Genomic DNA, 18171 nt, shown 5'->3' on the forward strand with positions numbered 1-18171 from the left:
ACAAATCGAATGAATGAATGAATGAATGAGAGAGAGAGAGAAAGAAACGATCAAATAAATGAATGGAATGAAAGAGAGCCAAAAAAAAATGAGGAGATCAGTGAAAGAGAGAGAAGTGATCGGTTTCAAATCATCAATATATGTGTGTATGTGTGAGAAAGAGAAGAATATGTATGTATACCATTTTGGCAAAGACCGCCAGCCATCGTTAAGTGTTTTTTTTGTTGTATTCGGTAATATTCGATTCAGTTCATTTCTGCCATTCGGACAGATTGGATCTCTTTATCGAAAATTCGTTCAATTTTTTTTGGTTTTCAATTCATTCGTTTTCGAACATCGGGGTTTTTTTCATTCATTCATTCATTCATCTGGTTTCAACATTGTTCATTTTTTTTTCTTTCAATCGATTCATATTCGCAGTGTTCAATCTAATCAACTAAATTCAACTCTTTGTTGCCCCCGAAAAGAAAACCCGAATTTACTTACTGATCCACGGATCTCAATCAATGCTACAAAGTAGCCGAAATAAATTCATTCAATCAATGTGTTTTTGTGTGTGTTTTTCCAATGATGATGATTTTGAAATAATTTTTTTTTCGCTAATGAAAAAAAAACAAACACATAGAAATACCGGATACATTTTAAAATCTTTCAATTTTTTTCTTTCTTCACACACCTTGTGTGTGTGAATGGTGAATGATGTGAATGATGTGAATGTTTGTGTCATTTGATTTTAATTTAATTTCAATTTTATTCAAATTTTTATCATTCAATTTTCATCAATTTTCTGATGGTGGTCAATGTTTTTTTCAAAATTCATCAATCATGTGATTTTTTTTTTTTTAGTTTTAAAAATTTCATTTCCCCATCATTATCCACCACCACCACCACCGCCACCCACAATATTACTTACAATTTTCTTGATTGATTGATTGATTGATCTGAATGACATGTAATCAATTTTTTTGATCATCATCCCTGTGCTATAAAATCAATATCTATCTAATAGTTTTCTGTGATCTTTTTTTTTCGTTTTGAAAAATTTTCTCGTTATTACATCACCTTTCTGTAATCAATTAATTGATTTTTTGAAAACCACACATACAAAAAGATCATCATTTTGTTGCATCATAGCTATCCTTTTTTTTCATAAAAAAAAATGATCAACGTGATCGATGAATAAATTTTGATATCAACAACAACAAACAAAAAAAAAAACAAAACAACAAAATTTCCATACAAAAAATTTTTCATAATGATTCTCGATTCATACAACAACAATAATCATAATAATAAGAATTCAACAATTAAAACAAAATTATTATCAACAACAACAACAACAATTGATGCTACCACCACTGTTGATTCTGTATGTATTTTTTTCATTAACACATCCACATAACATTTTTTGTTTAAGAAAAATTCTTTTTATTCGTTTGATTTGTTTGGTTCGTATATTTGGCCAATTCAATCATTTTTCTCGCCTGATTGATGATTTAATTGTCCATTTTCTTTATGGAAAGTGGAAAACAACAACAAAAAAAATCGATAATTATAATTATTAATGAATATGAATAAATTCATTTCTCTCTTTCTCTCTCTTGGTCGTTTTCTTGCTGCCCACAAAATGTAAATTTTCTTCATTTTGTTTTTTCAATGTTTTCAATTGTGTAATGCAATATTGTACACGATTGTGTTTGATTTTCTTCAATGTTGTCACACACACACACAATATGGCTAACTTTTTTTTTCTATCGATCGATGCGGCCAATTATGGATGATGATGATGATCAGTTTCTTCTGTAATCGACTATGATATTTTTCATTCAAATCAATCAAATGCACTTATAACAAATATACATCGTATATTGTCTTTTATTTTGACTCTATATAAATAATAAAAAAAATTGGTTGAAAATAAATATTGATGGTTTATTATCATCATCATTATCAACATCAGCATTTTGTTTATTCACCCAATCATAAAAAAAAATAGAAAACATAAAGTGATCAAAGACAACATAAACCTATCACTTACCACGCACTCACACACACCTTATTTTCTTTACCACCTTCTTTGATGATGATGATCGATTCATCAATATTTTGATTGCTACAGACATTTTTTATTGGATTTTTTTTTCGATGATGCTGTCTGAGTCTAAATAATGTGTGATGTATTGATGGAAAGTTTTTTTGTTTGACTCGTTTTTCACTCAAACATTTTCTTATTACCTGTGTGATTTTCTATTCGTTTTGATGAATCACTAATGTAAACATTTTCATTTTCTGGTATCGATATTTAATATTCTCGATATCGATTATTTGAGGAATGTAATATGTGTGAGAAACTTTGTCATAATTAATCTCTATTTTTTGGTGGTCTTTATTTCGTTATTCTTTACGGATCCAAAATGATTCTGATCAATTGAATTACCATTATATTGCTGTTATTGTCCATCTTTTTGTTATTGTTATCGTTTCTATTTGTTTTCTATTGAATTCACTTTGCGTGTCGAATAGAATGAAAATATTTTTTTTTTTGTTTTTTCCATTATAATATATTGATCGATGATTATCATTGTTGACGAAAGAAAAGCAAAAAAAAAAAAAAAAAAACAATATTGCAAATTTAAGTTGATTATAAAACTTGATCAAATTGAAAATCTTTTTTATTTCTTTTTTTCTCTTATCGAGATGGATCTATTATATGATCAAAAAAAAAAAAATTACAATTACATGCAATCTGGTTGAAAGAGAAAGAGAAAAAGAAGATTATTTGAGAATCGCATCAGAATTGTGTTTGTGTTTGTGTCCAACTCCTCCACACAAAACAACAACAAAATTCAGTAGTTTCAGATTCGATTTTCTTTTTCAATCAATTTAGTTTATTTTCGGTTTTCGAAAAAAAAATATTGGTAAATTTTTTTTTCTACCTATGACGATAACATGATGGTAACTAATAACTATATCACGCACACACACACACTCACATATTCGTTACAGTAGTTTTTTTTTCTACTTAAATTTTAAATTTCAATCAATTGATTATTATTACACACACACACAGACAATGTATACGTAACGATTTTTAATTTTTGTTGGATCAAAGTGATTTTTTTTGTTTTGTTTATGTATGCGGAGGAAGTAGATTTTATTCTCGATCTATCTTATTTATCTATCTATTGACATTTTCATAATATCAAAACAGAATTCTTTTTAAAGAATTTCTATTTACACACACACACACAAATGAAATATTTATAAGGAAAAAAAGGAAATAAATTTATATTTATTGATTTTATTTTAAATGTGAATGTGAAATATATATGTGTTAAAATTATCAGAACCTTTTTTATTTTGGAATAAAAAACCTTATCTTTACCTGTCTCTCTGGTAAATAGGTAAATTTCTGGAAGAAAATAAAATATTTGAAATATGTGTCAATAACGGAAAAAAAGCGGAAAAAACAAACGCCAAAAACAAAATTGATTAATTTTGTTCATTCGATTTTATCATTGTTTTCGAATATTCGAAAATTCGTTTTCTATTTCTCTATTTTCAGATCTTTGAATCGATGAACATCATTCGATCAATGTTTGATCGATCATTTTTCGATTTTGTTTTATCAATTTTTTTTTCCAAATTGAAAATTTTCTCAAAATTTTTTTCTCATTTTCCTCGTTTTTCTTCAATTAAAAAACCAAAATTTAATCATTAAAATTATCCCGAAAACGTCATTTAAAAACATTTGATTGAAAAAAAAACCAAATAATTGTTTGTGTCTCTATATCATCATCTTATCTTATCTATTTTGTCAAAAAACAAACAAACAAACATTGTCAAGTTGTCAACAGCAACAACAAAGAATGACCTATTCTTATATGAAATGATGATGATGATATTGATTGAAGGTTTTGAACATCCTTTCATTCATTCATTTATTGAATTTCATTCAAAAAAAAATAAAAAAAAATAGTTTTCTGAATTGAATTGTATTTTTCCTATACAAAATTTTCTTATTTTCGTACAATACCATTTCTATTTTATCATAATCATCATCGTTATTTTTTTTTTTAAATTTCAAATTCATCATTGACAACCGAAGGTCAAAGCCATCCCAAATACAAAAAAAAAAAACAATCTAGATTGATAGAATTGAGAATAGATGAAAATATGAAGCAGGCAGGAGGTCGATAACTGGACATCACTGATCTGAAGAAAAAAAAATGAATAATCAGACCAATGTCCATAGACATCAATAATGGTCATCACAATAATAATAATCATTTTGTGTTTGACATGGAAAACAAAAAAAAACGTAATCAATGTAAACAATACACATCATCATCATCATCAATATATACAAGGGTTTCAATCTGAATTTCATCATCATCATCATCATTTCAGATTGATTTCTTTCTATCATTTTCATTTTTTTTGATTTTCGTTAAGATGTAATCACACAGCTTGTGATCAACTAGTTGCTTCTTTTTTAGATTTTTTTCATTCAATGTTCCATCATTGATTTGGTGTGTGTGTGTAGGATGATTATATAGGATGGCCATTGTTTTTGTTTTCTAGTTTATATCGGTCGATAAAATTTGATTTTTTGACTTCAAATTTTAATTGATTGATTATATAATAAATAATGATGATTATTTGATCAATGATTATTGATTTATATAACCATTTGTGTTTGTTTTTGTTGAACAAATCAAACATATTACCCCCAACCATTTTGTTAATGTTCTGACATTTTTTTTTCTTTTTTCAATTTGTAATCAACTTGTTCGATTCGATTCATTCATTTATTTTTCTTTTCCGATTCAAGATTCAGTATGTTCGATGTCTGTGTGTGTGTGTGTGTGGATGAATGGATGGATAGATGTTAATCATCCATGGTCATTTCCATGTTTACATTGTTCATCTTTCAATCAATTTTTTTTTTTGTTTTCTTTTGAAGAAAAATCTGATTTTGTATGAGAAACCAAATTGTGGAAAGATGAGAGAAAACTATTGTGTTCCTTGATTTGATTTGATTCGAATCGATTGTTTTTTGTTTTTGTTTTGAATGCAATTTTTTTATCATTATTATGATCATTATTGATGATGATCAGCGATGATCATTTATCATTGTCATCTTTTTCTTTTTTGGTTTTGGTTTTGATTTTTTTTTCTTTTTGAATGGAAATTTTTTAACAATGCCATAGCGCCCTCTATTGACATTGATTGACATTATCGGAATTATTCAAATTTCAAAATTTTTGTTGAACAAATTATTCTAATCAATTTTTTTTGTTTGTTTGAAAATTTTTCTTTAGACAAATTTACGCAATCATCGATTAGTGAAAAAAGATTTGAAAAATTTAATTAATACAAATAAATTTCAATCATTATCATCAAATATTTTCAATTCGAAATTGATTACGACAAATAATAAATCAATTATTAACGAAGACGACGTTGACGTTGATGAAAATATGATGGATAAAACAACAACATCATCATCATCATCATCTTCAGCTACATCGTCCGATGGTGAAGAAATGGTAGCCGGAGATAATACGGTTTCAAACACGTTAAAGAATTCACCAGATTCTCATGATGTGCAAACACCACCAACACCGCAACAACAATCACAACAACAACAACAACAAAAACAAACAAAACCACCAATAGAATCGGGCAAAATGTCCAGTGATCATCATCAAAATAATCATCATCATCATCATAAAAATGATGTATGTTTTTTTTTAATCGGATTCATTTTTGATCATTTAATTTAATTTCATTTTATTGAATTTTATTTCATTAATATAGTCAAATTTAGCTGATCTAATCAAACGATTAAAATGTCAAATAACGCAGCTACAGGATCTGGTAACACAGAAAGATAAAAAAATAATTGATCTCAATGAAAAACTTGATCAACAAAGTGATTATGATGATATAAAACGTGAATTATCAATGGTTCGTAATGAACTAAGTCATTTTGGACCAATGGTTACATTGGATCCAATCACCTCAATTACGACTGCTGATGATGACGATGATGATATTGATAATAATGATAATCAGAATGATATCGATGATAATGATAGACCATTATCACCAACCACAATTATCACGACAGATTCAGATATAAAAAATCTGAATAATTCAAATAACAATCATAATCAACGAAATTCTCATCATCAACATCATCATCATCATAATCAACATCAAACATCTCCTCCAACAACCACATCATCAATGTTTAATCCATTTAATTTTCCACCATTACAAAGTCTTGGTAATGTTGAATCATTTGGTTCATTATTAGGTGAAGAGATTGCCAATTCATATGCAAAAGTAATGGCAGCCGCTGCTATTGCATCATCAAATTCTTCATCAAGCAATAATAATCATCATAGTAATAATAATAATAACAATAAAACGAATCATTCATCATCAAGTCATTGTAGCAATCATTCTAATAATAATAATAATAATAATAATAATAATGGCAATAATAATAATAACCCTGTTGGTAAGTTGAATTTTTTTCCCCTTTTGAATATTTTTTTTAAAATTATGGAATCATTTTCTTTATTTTTTTTTTCATTCATTTAAGATTCACCATCACAATTATTAAATGGTGATATTGGAAGTAGTGGTGGTGGTGGTAACGAAACATTAGAATTGGATAAATCAAATGTTGAAAGTGCATCAACAACACCGACAGCTAGTGCAATGATATGTTCAATGGATGGGGCCGAACCATTGACACATAGCCCATTAGGAGCGACTACCGTAACCGAATTGGGCCTTATACCAAATAATTATTCACATAATATATTCTATGATAAATTACAACATCAATTACGATGTAATGTAGAAAAATATATGAATGAAACATTGAATACGTTGCAAATATCTCGTTATGTACGAGAATTATTATCCGTACATAATATTGGACAACGATTATTTGCCAAATATGTTCTTGGCCTTTCACAAGGTACCGTTAGTGAACTTTTATCCAAACCAAAACCATGGGATAAATTAACAGAAAAAGGACGTGATTCATATCGAAAAATGCATGCATGGTCAACTGATGATCGTTGTATTAATCTGCTCAAAATGATGGTACCACGTAAAGGTATTTATTTCAAAATTTCTAAGAAAAAGTTCAACAATTTTCAAATTATTGTCTTATTTTCAATTTTTTTCTAAAATTAAGAATATGGTTCTTATCTAGGAAAAGATTCGAATAGCTATAATAAACAGGACGAAACAAGTGGCGCTGAAGAACGTATTGCACAGATTCTTAGCGAAGCTCAACGATCAATGAAAGGCGTAACACCATTAAATCGTCAGGAACTTTTAGCGCAATCATTCATCAATGGCGATAGTATTGCTGCATCGATGGCCGCAACAGCTAAATCTATGGCCGATCTAAAAGATCTAAAAAATACGGTCAATGATACTATTAGCGATAATGGTAGTGATCGTGATGAGAATAAATCAGAAACGCAATCGCTTTGTGATCGTAAATCACCATCATCATTAATGAATCCAACAGCAATGGCAACAATAAGCAATTTTTATAAAAATATCAATGATCCTATTCTCAATGAGCGTTCAATCAATAATCATACCCCGGTTCGACATACACCATCAAAATTAATCGATAATACGGAAGAAGCGTCTGAATTGATACGTCTGTACCAAGCTATGATTGGACAACAAATCGAAGAAGGATTACGTAATCCACAAAATTATGACGATATTCGTAATGTGATTGCATTACATCAGGAACTATCACGGCTCAACCCATTCATTGTTCAACAATCAAATCCAGAAATGATTGCACGTCTTTTCTCGTCTGGTATATTAAACGGAGCAAATTATCTGAATGGCCTTCCATTAGCACTGGATCCAACATTACAATCAAGTGGCAATCAGTTTTCCGACAATCCAATTCGTAAATTATCACCAATCGATTCACCACAACAGCAACGTGAATCTAGTGCCCATCAGGAATCACCACGCATCAAAATCGACAATCTTTTGAGTCAAATGAAAACAGATTCTGCATCACCATCACATAATGGCAATAGTTCATCAACTGGCCATCCTTGTCCGCTCAATTCAGCATCAACAAATGCTGTTTTCAACAATGCAAATGATTCGCCAGACGATTTGGCTGCATCTCCATTGCAACGGATTCAATCAATAACAAATTCATTACTCTCCCAATCATCATTACCATCATTGCCCAGTCAACCTCCACGGCCAGCCAAAGCCGTATTACCACCGATAACTCAACAACAATTTGATCAATATAATAATCTCAACACGGAAGATATTGTTAAACGTGTCAAAGAACAATTGAGCCAATATTCAATTAGCCAACGATTATTTGGTGAAAGTGTTTTAGGTCTTTCACAAGGTTCAGTGTCGGATTTACTAGCTCGACCGAAACCATGGCATATGTTGACACAAAAAGGACGGGAACCATTTATACGAATGAAAATGTTCTTGGAAGATGATAATGCCATACATAAATTGGTGGCTAGCCAATATAAAATTGCTCCAGAAAAACTCATGAGAACTGGCAATTTTGTTAGTGGACCGGGAATTCCACCTACCGCAATACCGGGTATGAATCAAACTGCCGTCATTGCGCCACCCACACCACAATTACCTGATTCACCACAATCATTGCCGCAATTGAATGTTTTGCCAACATCAACTGTTTCGACAACTAAAAATTCATCGAATTCAATCAAAGGTTCAAATGCTCCAGATTTCCCTATAAAATATGAACAATCATTGAGTCCAAGCAGTGTAGATAATAGCATACGATCAAATACATCAAGTCCGGATCTTGCTTCATCCATTACGACTGTTCCATCACCAACACCAGTTACATCATCACCATCGTTATCAATGCGATCTCGATTATCTGCAGCCTATAACATGAGCAATAATCTGTTAAGACCTGTAATGAATCAACCACCGAATAATTATATGCAGCCATCAGTCTATGAATTAGCAGCATTAACATCTGATTTAGATACACAAAACATTACAACACGAATCAAGGAAACTTTAATGGCTCATAACATCGGGCAAAAGGTAAAACGTTTTTTATTTTTTATGATATAAATTTTTACAATTTTTTCTAAATTTTCTCTAGATTTTTGGTGAAGTCGTTCTTGGATTATCACAAGGTTCAGTCAGTGAATTATTGTCCAAACCGAAACCATGGCATATGTTAAGCATCAAAGGTCGTGAACCATTCATTCGAATGCAATTATGGCTGAATGATACGAATAATATTGATAAATTACAAACGTTAAAAAATGAACGACGAGAAGCGAATAAAAGACGCCGTACTCACCTGGATGAAAGCCTTCCGAATTTTAAACCATTCGACAATCAATTATTAAATCAATTTCCCAATTTTGGTCAGCTTAATTCTTTGAGTAAAAATATGATGGCTTCGCCTGGTGCTACCGGCACAGGATTCGGTCTTTCTCCGTTGACCACTGGACAACCAGTTGTGAAAAAAGCTCGAATTCTATTCACTGAAGAGCAAAAAGAAGCACTTCGTGTAGCCTTTTCGATGGATCCATATCCCAGTTCAGCGACTGCAGAATTTCTTGCCAAAGAATTGAATTTATCTATTCGTACAATAACCAATTGGTTTCATAATCATCGTATGCGGCTAAAGCAGATAAATAGTTCGGCCAGCAGTAGTAACGATCAAGATTCAAGTAATCCAGCTACAGCGGCCGGTTATAATATTGGTCGTGATAACGTACTTTTCGATCAAAATAAATTTCGTCAGTTATTATCGCATAGGTTGTCCGATATAAAACAACGTTCAAACAATCTTAGTAACAATAGCAATCATGGTAACAATGTAAACGATAATTCCAATCAATTTGGTTCTTCTGCCATATTCCCTTCATCGCAGAATTCACCACCATCAAATCATCGAATGAAATATTCACCATCAATGTTTCAGACACAGTCAATCTATTCGAATAATACAAACAGTTGTTCATCGCCTGGATCAAGTTCATCGTTCCATGAAGAAGAAGATCTTGGAACATTAGATCTAAGTATGTCTAGTCATCACGGTCATGTTAATCCGAATCAATTTCGTTCTCATCAATCACCAGATAAATTAGATAGTACTGGTCGCAGTTCGATGCATGATGATTCAGATGATGGTTGTCGTGATACAGGAGATGATGATGATAACGATGATGTCCCATTGGCCGGCAATACCGATGCAATTTCTACCGCAAACAATCAACAACAATCGAAACAACGATCAACATCCAAACATCATCATCGTTCAGGTAGTAGTAGACGAAAACCACAGAATGTAATGAGTTCAAGTTCACGACGAAAAGCGGCACAGCCACAACAATGGGTCGCACCGGTAAATCCATCCACATTGATTGCCGATGATGATTATATTGATGATGAATTTGTCGATGATGATGATTTTACAACCGGTGACAAGCAACTTTCATCAAACAATAATAATAATAATCAAGATCTTAATAATGGTGCTACTTATGACAATCAAGATGATGATGATGGTTATATGGTCGATAAACCAAATGATGATCAACAAATCGATGATGATGATGATGATGATGAAGATCTGCAAAAAACTGATAACGAAGAATATGAAGACGACGAAGATGACGATAGCCCAAGTTTTAAAAAACATAAATCTTCCCATTCATCTAATCAATTATCATCACAATCATCATCAACGGCCATATCAAAATCAAATATTATACAACAAGAATGTGTTCAGTAATCTATCATCATCATCATTATCATCAATAATAATAAAATTTGTATCGATATCGATATTTCACAAACCTATTGCCTCATAAATTTGTTCACAATCTCTATATATATAGTGACAAGCACTTTATCAAATGCTTTATTCTGTTGATAATAAATGATGACCATAAGTCAATTTAAGTATTATAAAAATTCTGTATACTAAAGTAGACACTCACTCATACACACAATTCATTCATTTTTTTCTATTTATTCAAATTTTATTTATTTGACATTTTCATCTTTTTTTCATCAACATTTTCATACCAAAAAAAACAAAACAAAAATAAAACGAAAAACATTGCTTTGATTTATTTTAAATAATGATTTTAGATTCTGTACACTCTCATTTTTTTACACACACTTTTTTGGTTATCTCAGCAAAACTTTGATTTTTTTTTTTTGGTCCCAACCTTTGTATGCAAAATGCAAATTTTTTTTTCTGTATTGCATTCTATCATTTAATAATTAAAATCATTTGATTGTCGATATCTCATCATTTTTTTTCTGTTTGTTCAAAAAATATTGTGTGATTTGTGAATTTTTTTTTTCGTTTTTATTTTATTGAGAATAACGTACAGACCATCAACATCATTATCATCCGACAATAATGCCGAACAAAACTGAACACTTATCATCATCATCATCATTGTACATCATCAATTCGTCTCACCATTCTGCAACAAATCATTGACCATTTTAAATGTCCTTACCATCAAGAAATATAGACATTACTTCTGCCTCATCACTCACATACACACACACATCTTATTATCTCATCAATGAAAACCTGGTTCTCATTTTAAATTTAATTGTTTTTTTAGATCTCTTTGAATTTGAATCTGTTTTTTTTCATGCCATTCATTTTCACATCACACAAACACACACACACAGAAAGATACAATTCTTTGATTTATTCTCATTCTCAAATTTTTCGATTTGATCTAAATATGACTGTCATTATTATTTCAATTCATACCCGGTGTGTACGTTTTTCTCTTTCTCTCGCTATATCTCGTTCTTATCATTGTGTAATAATTTTTTTTTTTGAAATATCTAATTTTATGACCTATTATTATAATTGATTTGATCGATGAACATTCATTATTAATCATTGGTTTTCCATTTCAATTTGTCACAATTCTAATCAATTTGTATTTATCTAATTCATTCATTCATTCATTATTATGGCCAATAAATATATTACATCATGATTTTTATTTTGTTTTTCTCTTTGATTTTTTGTTTTTCGCAATCTTCGTTTGGCGGTACAATTCAAAAAAAAAAAAATGAATTTATCCGCGCCATCTAGTATATTTCGAAGGAAAGAAATTCTTGTTAGACTATTTAGATAATGTTGAACTATCCGTGTCCAAATAGAAACCACAAAGCTTCACGCATTTTGCTTGGCTCATATTTGTTTTCATTGTGTCATCGAAGTTTTCAACAACATTTGTATTCCGTGAAAAATCAATTTATTTTACAAATATTTTCAAGTTTTGATTTCATTACATCATTTAATCACCGAAAATGGCTATGGCTATGCAAAATAAACGTGCTAATCTACGTCTTCCACCAGAAGTAAATCGGATACTTTATGTTCGTAATCTGCCTTACAAAATTACATCTGATGAAATGTATGATATATTCGGTAAATATGGTGCAATTCGACAGATTCGTGTCGGTAATACACCCGAAACAAAAGGAACAGCATTTGTTGTATATGAAGATATATTTGATGCAAAAAATGCCTGCGATCATCTATCCGGATTTAATGTTTGTAATCGATATTTAGTCGTACTTTATTATCAGCCGAATAAAGCATTCAAGAAAGTAGATGTCGACAAAAAAGAGGCCGAATTGGATCAGCTTAAGAAACGATACAATATCTAGACATTAACAAGATATATTATAGTATTCCTTTAAAATGGAATCTTTTTTTATTCATTTGTAAATAATATCAACAAAATTCATTTTTTTATATGAAAAAATAATAAAGAATTTCATTTCCAAAAGGAAAATTTGAGAACAAGAGAAAAAATTATTTACAAAAAAAATCGTAATCAAAGAATTATTGGTTGGCGGATTTATAACAAAAGCGATGATTATTCGATGAGGTAAACATTGTTGGAATGAATGCTACGATGTGATGATGATGATCCAATGGCGGAATTTGCGGCTACTGCGGCAGCAGCAGCCGTTGTAAATTCAGAATTCATAAATTCAATTTCACTTTTACGTTTATCTTCACGTGAAAAATATAGGCCAATAGATGAAACACCCATGACAAACAATAGACCACCAATCAATAGGAATACAATACCCGTTATCCATATCGCTTCTGGTATCGATGGTGATGAACCAAAAACCATTAAAATGATACCGATAAAAAAGATAAAACCGGCAATACAACAACATAGAATACCAAGTGAAAAATATCTTCGCGGTGTTTCCACATAATTATCATTATAGACATAACTACCGGTTATTGTGCTCATTATGATTAATGGATCTATAATAATCGTTGATATGGGTTTTTTTTTTAATTCACAATCAACTATAAATTATCAAAAATTATTAACAATAAAAAAGAACGAATTTAAATGATGAAATCATTTCATTCGATCAAAGAAAAAAAACAAACAAATTCTTGAATGAGATCTTTGCCAATTATTAAATCAGATACAAATATACCGAATATTATTGTTGTATGATTATCGTATAAACATTATAAGGATGATGACGGTGGTAGTAAACATCTTGAGCTCATTCAAGACAAACATACTCATAAATCGTTAGAAATCAAAACACACAATTTCAAAAGAGATTTCGAAACAAAATGATGAAAGGTGAGCATCATTTGAAGAAAACCTGTTTCATGTTGCATGTGTGTGTGTGTATCTTGAAACTAATGAATGAATGAATGAATGAAATGAAAGCCGACAAATTGATTGTCTCTCGACATCGTTGAAATTTCATTTTTCGTAAAAAAAAATATTTTGAATGAATAAATCACTTGGTTTCGATTTCAATTTCTTCCTCATCCCATTGTCATTTTCGTTTACAGTTAGTATCGAGTATTTGATGATGGTGATGATGATGATTTTGGTGATGATGGCACTGATAGTAATGATTGTGGTGCCTTAGTTGCCGATGGTGATGTTGTTGGAGTTGTATTATCACTTTGTTTACGTTGTTCCATAAAGGTATGATAGGCTGATTTAAAAAATAAAATTGTGGCAATAAAAAATACGATCAAACCGATGGCCGTGACCGTTATTGTTGCTATTAATTTAGCCTCAACTGCTTCCGGTCGTACCATAAACCAAAGACCAAGACCTAAACATATAATCAATGATCCAATCAAACCCAAATATTTTGCAAAATGATATGAACGATAATGTGCAATATGACGACGATCTTTTTTCCGTTTCCTATTCATCACCGATATACATGTGCACAGATTTAAAGACATTTGAAGACGTAATTTAAGGTAAACAAAATATTTTAAGAATTAAAAAGAGAAAAAAAAATATCAAAATTTAACTTCTATATAGAATTTTTTTTGGATAAGAAATCACAGACAAAAGTGTTTTTAACAACAAACGTTTTAACAACAAAAAATGAAATGCGAATCTCGAGATTCCATGCATAAGAAACGGATCGAGCAACAATTATGATTAAACTTTGCTTTTGGTTTGTTTGATTATTTTGTTGTTGTTGTTGTTGTTGTTGTTATGACAATTGAAAAAAAAACATTGAAATTTGATGTTGATGTTATGATCATGAGAATGATGATACAATGAATACGACCACCACCCCAAAAAAAACATCAATATAAACACGCACATAGTCTTCTGTTATCATATCAGAAAAAAAAGTTAAATTTATTTTTGCATCTCTAATAATTATATTGCATTATTGCGATTTTTTTTAATGCGAAAAAGTCATTCATTATTTCCATATAAAAATGATTGATATCATAATTTATTTATTTTTTTATTTAATCAATTGATTTGTTTATTATCCTTCTTGACTAGGGGATGGTTGAGTTAAAATAAATATCGGATAAATTTTTTTTATATATATAGAATAAACATCTCCATTTACAACAATTGTTGATTAGAACATTCCATCTTTGATACCGACCGGTAATAATATTAGGCAAATAATGCAAAGATTACGCAATGTATAACGCCAATCATTTGTAATCAAACAATGAACAATACAATCTGTTATCATGTGAATATCATGTGCAATTGATATAAATATGAATGATGTGATTACTACATTCAATACCGGATAGCCTGGTATTAGTACCAAAATTCCATGAGTATCAGCAGCCAACCATATATGATATTGACAAAGGAATAGCTTAAGAGAGGAACAATCAATTGAAATAAATAAACAAACAATTAATGAGTTCAATTTACCTCAAGAGAAATTCGACCAAACCAAGAGAATAACAAACTGAAACGAGAACGAAACCATTTTGATGTATTACGTAATATTATGAACGATATTATTGGTATAAATGAAACGTATGGATGTAATTCATTACATTCGGATTTGTTATTGCAGAGAAATGTCAACGCTATATAAAACTATTTTTTATACATAAAAATAAAAAAGGTGGTCAACTTGTTTTTTTAAAACTTGCAATAAATTAACATTGATAAAAAAAACTTACAATCAAACCAATAAGGGCGGAAAATATGGCAAAAATACTGATACGAAATGGAAACAAATATGGATAAGTATCATTCTCCCAGATAAGTTGATGTTTACGTAACATCTGTAAGCCAAACGCGGTGATCATTCCAAACAGGACGCTCTATATAAATTGATTTTAATTTTAAAAAAAAATTATTTTTCCACAAATTAAAATATCATTTGACTTACATAGCGATCAATTTTCCAACGAAACCACCATTCTTTAATGGAATCATCTGCATTAACAAACAATGCTTTCCATGGTCTAATGAGAAAAATATTCTCAAAAAATACTTCCGAAGTATATAATAACGAAACAATGGCAAATAAAGTGACAAGCTTCAAAACAAGATAAAAATAATGTGATGAATTTGATTCAGCCGATTGAGCCGAAACATGTGGTATAATTTTGAATGTAGTGAACATTATGATAAACCAAAATGTTACAAGTGGAACAAAATAATAAAATTGATAAGGACGATTCATACAAAGACAAAGGCAAACGGCAAGAAAATTTAAACGAAAAATAACTTTCCAAAATCTTGTAAAACTAACATCACCGGTTGTGTAGAAATAGGTAAAATGTCCATATCCGCTTAGAAATAAATACAATGATACCAATAATCGAACGGACATATAAATTGGTAAAACTTGTGATGCACCCGTATAATGATAGGCTAAAATGACCAATTGCATCCAACCTTTTATTTCGTTTGTTTGATCCGTATGCAATACATTCGTATGTGATGATTCATCAGTAAAGAATAAGCCTAATGCAAAAACATAGGCAATCGGAAGTAGAAAATTTGGACGAGTAAAATATTTGTTTTCTTTCATGAAGAAATTTGTACGATCACAGAGATAAAAATATAACATTATAATTCCTAAACGGGTTAAAAGAAAGAATAAATCTCGTTTTATTATCGGCTCATTTTTTTCATCTGATGATTGTTCGGGGTTAGTGATTATCGGTACTTCGTTCGAATTATTATTATGATCTTGATCATTATCGTCGTGATCAACGTCACTGTTGATCTCTGAGTTATTGTTATCGAATACACCATTCACTTTAATCAATTCGAATTCACAATCATCATTTTTTAATCTTGTCCATTTATATTTTCGTCTACGTAGCCTGAAATGATTTTGTTTACTAAAATATCCATTATAGATATAAATCGTTGTACTGATTGCAATGATCATTGTGAATACCATTAAAACAATAAATTGAATGGCAGTGATTTTCTCTGGATCACTGCAACATGTACCATCATTATAATTCATATGATCATTGCAATAGAGATTCAATAGAATTTGTATGGAAAATTTCAATGAATGTGAATCGATACGAAGTTCATCATTCGAACCATTTATTGAATCTTCACCAATAAAACCTTGCGCCACTAAACGAGCTGAACTCCATACATGGACCGTATTTGCTCTGGCAAAACGAAGCGCTTCCATTGCTGCCTTATTATACAGATCAATTTGTTCATTCGTGATTATCGTTGTCTTTGGTTTTTCTGTTTGTAAAAAACCGTAATGCTGTTGTTTGATTGGATCTTGCAGTACCCATAGAAATCTAGTGGTTCGATTCAATGATTCCATACATGGCAACATTATAGTAAGATTTTTGTGATAAAATTCCAACGCTTCAGCACTACCATTACTCGATCGAATGGAATCGGTAGCACTACCCATTATTACAATATTCGGTTTAAGATGATCTCTTAATGAAGACCAATGTTTACATTGATCAATCATTGATCGATTAACAACTGGCCTCCATAAAAATCTAATGTTTAGATCGAGATCTTTATCTTGATATTGTGAATCTTCATAATGATGATCGATTGTAGTTGATGTTGGGGGCGGATTCACATCAATAGATTGTACAAATTGTTCATATAATTGATGAATACGGGCATCACCCATGAATACAATATGATTACGACCACCCCAATAGGCAATATATTTGAGGCACATTCGTGTATCACTTTATCATAATAAAATAAAACGAAGAAACAATTCAAAAAACCAAATCAATCAATTTTTCCGACTTACATTTTGGTATATGTATGTAACATGCAACCGTATGGTTGCCAAACACGATAGCTACCAAATCCATGAAAACTTCCATCACTAAGCAGCCATTTACATGATTTGACTCCTAACAATAATTAAAAAATACCCAAATCATAAATAGATCAATCGATTTGATTCGAACCTGAAGTCAAATGAAGAACGCCATGATAACCAATCAATACGAATGTAAGTAGAAAGGCAACTTTTTTAATATTATTAGATGATAATAGATTTCTTATCATCCAATGATCACTAAATCCATAGGTAAATATTTCAGATTTCATTATCCAAAAAACAAAGATTCCTAATTATTATTACAATTCCATAAAATTCTAAGCCATTTTTCTCATGCTTTTTTATGTATTCACAAAAAAATGGGAAAATAAACAATGTCCATAGATTCGAAATGCGCATGGCAAATAACTGAATGCATCAGCTGCAAATTTTCTTGGATCAAAAATGTTCCATTATTAAATCTCAAGAATTAGTAAAAGAAAAATTTAAAATAGACAC

At 30.3% G+C, this 18171-nt stretch overlaps 5 protein-coding genes across 6 annotated transcripts; 2 read left to right on the forward strand and 3 right to left on the reverse strand.

Moving 5' to 3' along the window:
* Positions 1–241: 241 nt before the first annotated feature.
* On the forward strand, positions 242–12074 carry LOC113790685 (homeobox protein cut-like). 2 transcript variants are annotated; one of them, XM_075821914.1, is made up of 7 exons: positions 242–1369; positions 5325–5744; positions 5824–6532; positions 6617–7141; positions 7223–9123; positions 9185–10115; positions 10176–12074. In XM_075821914.1, the coding sequence occupies exons 1-7, from the start codon at positions 1256–1258 to the stop codon at positions 10829–10831; spliced, it is 5256 nt and encodes a 1751-aa protein (XP_075678029.1). In that variant the 5' UTR covers positions 242–1255; the 3' UTR covers positions 10832–12074. The 2 variants fall into 2 exon arrangements, with proteins under 2 accessions (XP_075678029.1, XP_027196179.2); XM_027340378.2 differs by having other exon boundaries at positions 243–1369; positions 9185–12074.
* A 180-nt stretch (positions 12075–12254) lies between these two features.
* Sf3b6 (splicing factor 3b subunit 6) lies at positions 12255–12881 on the forward strand. The gene has a single exon (XM_027340542.2). The coding sequence runs from the start codon at positions 12391–12393 to the stop codon at positions 12751–12753; it is 363 nt and encodes a 120-aa protein (XP_027196343.1). The 5' UTR covers positions 12255–12390; the 3' UTR covers positions 12754–12881.
* Positions 12757–13693, reverse strand: LOC113790835 (uncharacterized). Its single transcript, XM_027340541.2, has 2 exons — positions 13555–13693; positions 12757–13417 (listed from the first exon to the last, which is right to left on the reverse strand). The coding sequence occupies exon 2, from the start codon at positions 13356–13358 to the stop codon at positions 12966–12968; it is 393 nt and encodes a 130-aa protein (XP_027196342.1). The 5' UTR covers positions 13359–13417; positions 13555–13693; the 3' UTR covers positions 12757–12965.
* On the reverse strand, positions 13385–14467 carry LOC113790834 (uncharacterized). Its single transcript, XM_027340540.2, has one exon. The coding sequence runs from the start codon at positions 14333–14335 to the stop codon at positions 13928–13930; it is 408 nt and encodes a 135-aa protein (XP_027196341.1). The 5' UTR covers positions 14336–14467; the 3' UTR covers positions 13385–13927.
* LOC113790830 (N-acetylneuraminate (7)9-O-acetyltransferase) lies at positions 14451–18042 on the reverse strand. The gene is made up of 6 exons (XM_027340537.2): positions 17801–18042; positions 17638–17743; positions 15763–17569; positions 15551–15694; positions 15294–15464; positions 14451–15234 (listed from the first exon to the last, which is right to left on the reverse strand). The coding sequence occupies exons 1-6, from the start codon at positions 17940–17942 to the stop codon at positions 14983–14985; spliced, it is 2622 nt and encodes an 873-aa protein (XP_027196338.1). The 5' UTR covers positions 17943–18042; the 3' UTR covers positions 14451–14982.
* Between the last annotated feature and the right edge of the window lie 129 nt (positions 18043–18171).

This window comes from Dermatophagoides pteronyssinus, unplaced genomic scaffold, assembly GCF_027571235.1.
Source record: "Dermatophagoides pteronyssinus isolate colony J.1.1.1.1 unplaced genomic scaffold, Derpt_VIB-CSIC_2022.12 sq0013, whole genome shotgun sequence".
In the NCBI taxonomy this organism is placed as follows: domain Eukaryota; kingdom Metazoa; phylum Arthropoda; class Arachnida; order Sarcoptiformes; family Pyroglyphidae; genus Dermatophagoides; species Dermatophagoides pteronyssinus.

Excerpts from the sequence above, each read along its gene's own strand:
- LOC113790835 (XM_027340541.2), bottom strand. The coding sequence starts at position 13,358 with ATGAGCACAATAACCGGTAGTTATGTCTATAATGATAATTATGTGGAA.
- LOC113790830 (XM_027340537.2), bottom strand. The coding sequence starts at position 17,942 with ATGAAATCTGAAATATTTACCTATGGATTTAGTGATCATTGGATGATA. Across the intron at positions 17,570-17,637 it reads TTACATACATATACCAAAAT|TGATACACGAATGTGCCTCA; the intron begins GTAAGTCGGAAA and ends ATTATGATAAAG. Across the intron at positions 15,695-15,762 it reads GTTGGAAAATTGATCGCTAT|AGCGTCCTGTTTGGAATGAT; the intron begins GTAAGTCAAATG and ends CAATTTATATAG.
- Sf3b6 (XM_027340542.2), top strand. The coding sequence starts at position 12,391 with ATGGCTATGGCTATGCAAAATAAACGTGCTAATCTACGTCTTCCACCA.
- LOC113790834 (XM_027340540.2), bottom strand. The coding sequence starts at position 14,335 with ATGTCTTTAAATCTGTGCACATGTATATCGGTGATGAATAGGAAACGG.
- LOC113790685 (XM_027340378.2), top strand. The coding sequence starts at position 1,256 with ATGATTCTCGATTCATACAACAACAATAATCATAATAATAAGAATTCA. Across the intron at positions 1,370-5,324 it reads CTACCACCACTGTTGATTCT|ACAAATTTACGCAATCATCG; the intron begins GTATGTATTTTT and ends ATTTTTCTTTAG. Across the intron at positions 5,745-5,823 it reads ATCATCATCATAAAAATGAT|TCAAATTTAGCTGATCTAAT; the intron begins GTATGTTTTTTT and ends TCATTAATATAG.